This window comes from Colias philodice, chromosome 3, assembly GCF_061535455.1.
Source record: "Colias philodice isolate Cphi_HAF_F1 chromosome 3, ilColPhil1 Martin Lab GWU primary, whole genome shotgun sequence".
Taxonomy (NCBI): domain Eukaryota; kingdom Metazoa; phylum Arthropoda; class Insecta; order Lepidoptera; family Pieridae; genus Colias; species Colias philodice.
In genome coordinates, this window is record NC_143088.1 from 4,986,185 (window position 1) to 4,993,463 (window position 7,279).

A 7,279-nucleotide genomic window follows, 5' to 3' on the forward strand; every position below is an offset into this window, starting at 1 on the left:
CAAATTTAATTTATTTCTTCCATTCATTTACCACCATGTGATAGATTGCGAAACACGGCAAGCTTTAAAAGTGAATAAAATTAATTAAAGAGAAGATTCTGTTATACCTTTTAATTTAAAATAGATAATGATTGTTGCGTGTATGGATAATCATGTCATTGTATTGAAAGAATAATTATAGCCAGTTCACCTTATAGATAGAGTCACCGCCCATGGAATATATTGAAATTTAAAATTAAATAATAAGTGGAGTAAGTAGGTATATTTCTTAAAAAGATACAATCACGTTATCTTAACAATATAGACTAATTTAAGTACAAACAATATATGCAGCATATAATCACAGCCCTTTAAAGTGAAACAAATAAGAATGTGAATTAAGACTTATTGTGATGCGTTTGCACGGGCAAGTCAGAAATGCCTCGCGGGGTCGTGCCGCGCCTTGAAAATCCGAGCGCCGCCTTTAAAATGCATAGCCCTGCTTCAATTGTCCTTTTTCTATCGGAGTCATTTCCTATCGCCGGATTTATTTCCACGAGGTCTAGTGCTCTCAAACGGCCCGTCGAATGAATAATTTCCATGAGTTTTATTCCTTCACGTAGAGTTAATCCTCCTCTCACTGCAAAATACAGATAGTATTTTAGAATTTAGATATAAGCGTCATGATTTTTTAAATAAGTGAAACAATAAAGAATATAAGCCTGTAAATTTATTTCATACTTTCAACTGTGCGGTATTTATTTACCTTTGATAAAATCTTTATTTGTTCTCTCATGAAGTTCATGAAATGGGACTTAGCAGGAAGAGAATTAATTTTTCTATTAAAAATCATATAAATAAAGTAAGAAATAAGTAAAAAAAAGTTACCTGGTGTTCCAGTACTCGGTGCTTCCAACGCGTCCAAGGAATCGATATCAAAGCTCACGTGAATAGGCTTTTCTTTTCCAGGATCCAATACGTGTAGAATATGGTTTATTGATGTTTCAATACCATGACTGAAAATCGTTAAATAATTATTTTATAAGTTATTCCGACAGGTAAAAATAGTAAAATCAGGAAACAGGAGCGTGTCTAGTGTACCTACTTACTCTTCGATATCTTCCATGGCAAATGTGGGCACTTTGAATTTCTCTATAGCCAACCTTTCATAGTGGTCTACAGATCTAAGTCCGATGTAACCAAGGTTCTTTATGGAAAATCTAGAACATTAAAGTGTTTTTAATTACTATCAAATTGTCAGTGAAATATATTTGCTTCTCTCCGTACAAAATTTCTAATCTAGCTACTAATTTTTCATAAGCTACGTTGGAACTTAAGTTTGTTTGCCTGAAGCACCTACTGTACTGATTTGGAGAAATGTTTGATCATAGACATAAATAATTTTAGATACATATAAATACATAGATGATTAAGAATAACAAACATAAAACCAATTGGAAAGTTTCGTTTGTCATGAAAAAGAAAATGAGAATATGAAAAAGGGAATTTCACGCGCTTTGTTGTCGCGCGTTAAAGTTGCTAATTAAGAAAAGGTGAATAAGTAACCGTAAACTTGAATTTTGAAGTAAGATAGTAACTGGTGGACGCATACCAAATACTAATAGCCATAAAGCACATTAAGGTTACAAAAAACTGTCTAAAATATACTTAAACAAAATATGCATTAAATCCAAATTCATTGTGTAAAGGAAAATATTTATATTACTTGGGAACTTGCCAGTCCATAGTAGGGAGATAAGGCCAGTAATCCGATAGCTCTTTCACGAGGAGTGCGACGGGCATGCCGTGCACCGAGCCCGACTCGGAAGTTTTGTTTGTGTTGATGTCCGCGTGGGCGTCCACCCAGATGAGGATCATGTCTTCGTTCACATTGTAATGCCCGTCTACTGTGCCTGATGTAATGGAAATCATTTTTAGTTATTATTTTGAAATTGAAAAAATAAATTAAAAATATTGTTATAAATCTAACTAGAAGGTTTTTACATCTTAATAAATCCATAAATGTCTAAATGACTGCGCAAATTGAAATCTAGTAAAAGGTTTCTTCCAAAATAGGTACCTAATTCGTTTGTATTGATCATTGAGTTTTCTATTTTGATTACTTTTAGCTAGGTAACAGTCAATTTTCAACATCACCAGCAAAGTAGGGTTACAAGAGGTTACAAAGGTATTAAAGTAAGTACCTACATATAATGAATTGAGCACTCAGATAACTCCAACAAAGGGTTACAAATAGGTACAAAAATAGTAACCTGTTCGGGGTTCAAAGCTTCCATTAATTTGAGTGACTTTTGGCTAGACCTGTATCTGACAGAATTTAATAAATTGGTGTTTTCCACTTATGAATTAAGAGTCCTTACTTGCATTGCATCTCTTGTGGTATATTCTATAATAGAGTTAATTATGTTACATTTTTATAATATAGTCAGACAAGATTTATAAAGCTGTAGTGTAACGATGTAATATTATAATATGAATGGTTCATAAGATGTGGATGAGTCAGCTGTTACGAAATGCGAGTCAGCTACTTCGGTAATGGAATGTCAGCTTGAATAGCAGGTTGACATGTCTTGCTGGCTACGTCATTACATCGTTTACTTATCGATGTGTCACATGCCTTTTAACTTTTAAGTATAATTAAAGAGCAACTCATGAGAAATAGACATAAAACAAAGACAAAGCTAGGCTTTTAGTTGCGATTAATTGAATGATAATAGTTAGGTTCTTTATAAGTAAATACAAAGCAAAGTTTTCAGAATTCTCTTTTTAATTTTCAATGTAGGTACTTACGAATATAAAAAATTACGTTATGAAAATAAATCATGCTTTTATTGGTTTTCCAAACTTATTATGTGTTTGAAAAAGTAAATAATTAATCATCCAAGTATTTTTCTCTTAATTAATAAATCGTACAAAGAAACCAAAGCTTCTCCTTAGAATAAAGCTTAGCCGTAAGCTGAAGATTTCTTATATTGATATATTTAGAAAAGAAATATATTAACGTCTCTATTATGAGAATTAATATTATATTCTTCGCCTGATGAGAGATTTTGATATAATAAGAAAATAGTATCTATTGAAATGACATCGCCTAGAGCTAGAGGCTCGTTTGCTATATTAAGTATATCTTCCTAATGATTTGTAGGCGGGTGTTTGTGAAGTACGATTGCTATACTTTTATAATAAGAGTAGCATATCAGCATATGTTTCTGTTTAAATTGTTGTAAATTATTTTAACTTTTCCTAAACTCGTGATAGTAGTTCATGGATATATTGATATAAGCATTAAGTACAATGAATAATGATGATTACATCTTAGTGCTTCAAGTATTTCCAAATATATGTTCGTCTGAACAACGAACATACCATCATTTAAATATTTACCTACCTACTCCAATGGAATGGTCTCCTCCTATTGTAACAGCAAGTCTTCCATCCCGTAGCACTTGAGACACCTTCTTCGAAACATTATGATTGCAGGCAGAAACAAGAGGTAGAGACACCATGTTATCTACGTTCACATCTTCATGACTTGCCGGTATATCAATGTCTCCGTAGTCTTTGATGTTAAGGCCATCTAATGAAAAGGTTTTGGTAAAATAAAATCTATAAGGCATTGAAAGCAACAATGAAACAATAGGAATTAAAATAATTATATCTACTAAAATATAAGTATGTATGTTATTCTCATGGGAATTTCGAAAGCTTTTAATTTTATGGTTAACAGGATCATTACAAGTTCTATGGTTCTTCTAATAAGTAATTGCACAATGGACGTTGAATAGTTTAAGTTTTGTTAAAATAACTTGTTACAAAATCAAAGCTAAACAATGATATTTCTGCTTTAAAAAATAATAAAGATTTTATTAAAATATAAGAGAATATTATTTATAGATCATTATTATACGAGAAGGTATCTTTTTAAACATATAAAAATAGCAATTAAATGTAAAACCAATATATCGTTAAGTGATTCTCCTTACCGATTTCTTTTAATTCACTAATCAACCCTGACGACCGCATAGCCGCTGGAGCCACACTCACTCCATACTTTTTCTGTCCCTTCTCAAATGGCACTCCAATTATACCAACTTGCTTTAAAGGTTCCCACTTTTTAATTTGAGACATTTTTCTTACGAAATCCTTAAGGACATTCATATTTACGAGTTTTAATATTTAGAAGAGACTTGTACAGTGAGAGCGAAATACAAACTTATCAAAAGCAAATGTTATTGTGCGTGTTATCTCCGAGCAAGTCAAAGATCATTTTTTATTAAAGCTTGACGAATGTGCTACGTTTAATATTGAGTGTATTTTAAAACAAAAAATTAGTTATTCATAATTTCTTACCTTGTTTAGAAATTATTATTGGAACAGTTCACCTAACAATGTAAAAAATCAACTAACTGTTGTGAATGATGTTATTTGCTTTCAGGTATTAATTTTTTTTCAATGGCTATTGAAATTCACACTCTGATAATTTAAAACTCACTTCAGAACTCGCATTTATTATCATAAAGCATTGCTCATTTTCATTTGTATATTGGTGAAAAATGTATCATTTAACACGTTTCTGATTTTATGAGTTTTTCACGACATTTTTTATCATGCTTGGATGTAGGCGTAGGTAATCAACTTTTACGTTATTAATTTAATGGAAATCAAGAATGGCATAGAAGAAAAAAGTAATAAAATATATTAAATGATGTATTTAATAACACAATATAAAATAAAATTATAAATAGACTGTTTGTTAATGCTTGTCGCTTTACTACGAGGTACTTTGTCACGATGTTGGCCTATTTCCAATTGTGTTTTTGTGATCCACGTCATATACGGTGTTATAACTGTAAAAATATTATAATCAACGTCTTCTTTCAAACTCAGGGACCCTACAGGACACGCTGTAATTCCAACAACTTCGTGTCCATAGAAAATGGGCGCACCCTCACCGAATGGCAATTCGTATGTTATTTCACTTGAGTATTCTGTACCACAAATGCAGTAATACCACTTGGGATTCGAACAAGCTACTTGCTTATATTCCTGAATTTGCAGGATAGCCAAGTCAGAATTTTTCAATTGCCCGTACCCAGTTACTGATAGTATCTTATTTTTCAATTCGGACTCAAAGTAGTTTCCCAAAATGGCACTTTCAGTAAATTGTAAAAGTATTGCTCTGACAGTAAATGCAATTGCAAGGTTACTGTGCATCCGTGTAATGTTTTGATTTAATTCATTTACTTCGTACATATAATCTTCGTGAGCTCTTGTGAATGCGATTTCGAAAATATTATTCCTGTTTGTCATTTTCCCGAGTACTGCACTGTTAACTGCGACAAACGTTGGTTCGGGGAAGACACAACGACCTGATGTTAATATTGCACGTTCGCTTATAATTACTCCTGTACACGTGTAATTTTTTGTATTACTCAATAAAGCCACAATGTAAGGATGTTCTTCAGCTAATATTTCTATTATTCTCCAGTCTCTAAAATTTGTGTAGGTCATTCCCATGGATTTACGGGATAAATATATAAGGAATAGTATATAATATGCTATAGAACTACATACTAAATTCATAGCAACGCGCTTACATTGGGAATTTGTTACCAAATATTTGATTTGAAATAATCATATCAATGTCAATATTGACTCATCTCTTTTACAGCGCATAACACTCAATGTATCAAATATAGACTAAATAAAATGAACAATATTGTAAATATTAATTTTACTTAACGAAATTAAAAGCTAATGTTTATATTTGAAGCAATGTATGTAGATTGACAAAACAAAGATATATTATGTTTAATAAGTGATAGTTGCATGGCTGTATGATGAAGGCGCTGTGCTCTATCAGTCCGATCGTGACCAACAGGCCTTTAGACCTTGTTGTTGACCCAAACAAGAGCACTGAAAAGCGTTAGTAATTTAACATTTGCATGAAAAGCTATAATACCAAGGAGTTCTTAACCTTAAAACGGAAGAGCGATTTTATCATCAAAAGGTTTTCAGTTTCTTCAAATGCACAAGAAGTCTTGTAAAATTTCATAGGTTCGCATAAAATTTAATTGGTTTGACTAGATGATCATTTATATAGATAGCATTTGTGAACTCTATAAATCATGGCCGCATAAGTTTTAAAAGATAAATTATAATGAACACAAGATCTCTACATATATTTATTTTTAATAACACACTTAATTAAAAACTAACACTTAATTTTGTTTTCTCACAGCATTTATGTATTGCGAGAACACAAATTTAAGTGATTAACAAATTAAGTGTTAAACAAAACTGAAACACCTCTTTAAATGAAAAAGCTAATTAAAACAAATCCAATCCCTCCAAATCGGTATAATATGACATGTTTAAAGATTTGTGGTTGTACAAAATGGTCGTCACGAAGAGCTTTCATTTGAATGGGTCGTCAGATAATAAGTTACGAGGGTAGGCCGGCAACCGGATGATAAAATTGCAACCTTATTCAGGGCTAACGCTATCGATTCCACGCTGATCTCCTATTCATACAATGATCCGATACTTCCGTGCGTCACGTAAATAATTTCTATTGTGCTTTTATTAGGTTAATCTCTTGCGTGAATCTTTGGAATATAATAGTGTAGGTATTCGAAAAGATTCCTTGTGATTTAGGTCAGTATCTTAAATTTCGCTGTGCGTCATAAAATGTATGGTGTTGATTTTTTAACGAGATCTGTATTGATACAAGGAAATCTTTTAATTTAATGAAATTGTAGCGCCTCTGATTTAATCGTTTAAAATTTTGTAAAGAGAGCAACTTAAATTGTATAATGTTCATACATTGTATACTGTACAATTTAAGGTACATATTATATGTAATATCTGTATTTGTATGGGAAGCCAGAAGAAGTTATTTATAGTTTAAAGTAAAAAGTTAAATGAGCACATATGCGATGCGGAATACACAAGTATACATTGAGGAGAAGTTAGCGACTGTGTGTAACTTTCCTTTTAGTACCAATTGTGGTACCAATGAAAAGTGTAGTTTGTACCGTGGGCACTTATTGTATCACAGTTTGTGTTGTAGTGTACTCGCCGTGCTGTTCAGCTGTTAGAGAACGTTTTGTATGGTTGAAATTTGAATTTTCTTTAAAGCTACTTGACCCATTTTCGTGGTGTAGTCTGGCCGAGATTTGGGCCTAATTTTGGATTGTACGAATCCAATGGTAAAAAAAAAAATTCTCTTATTTCTTGTTTGGCTGGATTTGAATTTAATTCTTTAATTCAGATTTAA

General features: G+C 31.9%; 2 protein-coding genes across 2 annotated transcripts; both read right to left on the minus strand.

Moving 5' to 3' along the window:
• Window positions 1-244: 244 nt before the first annotated feature.
• On the minus strand, window positions 245-4,235 carry arg (arginase). The gene is made up of 6 exons (XM_089714959.1): window positions 3,984-4,235; window positions 3,389-3,577; window positions 1,706-1,892; window positions 1,089-1,199; window positions 868-995; window positions 245-619 (listed from the first exon to the last, which is right to left on the minus strand). Exons 1-6 carry the CDS (start codon window positions 4,156-4,158, stop codon window positions 378-380), a joined length of 1,032 nt encoding a protein of 343 aa, XP_089571085.1. The 5' UTR covers window positions 4,159-4,235; the 3' UTR covers window positions 245-377.
• A 130-nt stretch (window positions 4,236-4,365) lies between these two features.
• LOC149489600 (uncharacterized) lies at window positions 4,366-5,511 on the minus strand. The gene is made up of 2 exons (XM_089715020.1): window positions 4,773-5,511; window positions 4,366-4,382 (listed from the first exon to the last, which is right to left on the minus strand). Exons 1-2 carry the CDS (start codon window positions 5,509-5,511, stop codon window positions 4,366-4,368), a joined length of 756 nt encoding a protein of 251 aa, XP_089571146.1.
• Window positions 5,512-7,279: the final 1,768 nt, after the last annotated feature.

Coding starts and splice junctions, on each gene's coding strand:
- LOC149489600 (XM_089715020.1), bottom strand. CDS start 5,511: ATGACCTACACAAATTTTAGAGACTGGAGAATAATAGAAATATTAGCT.
- arg (XM_089714959.1), bottom strand. CDS start 4,158: ATGAATGTCCTTAAGGATTTCGTAAGAAAAATGTCTCAAATTAAAAAG. Junction 3,578..3,983: donor TAGTGAATTAAAAGAAATCG/GTAAGGAGAATC, acceptor CCTTTTCATTAG/ATGGCCTTAACATCAAAGAC. Junction 996..1,088: donor GCCATGGAAGATATCGAAGA/GTAAGTAGGTAC, acceptor AACGATTTTCAG/TCATGGTATTGAAACATCAA.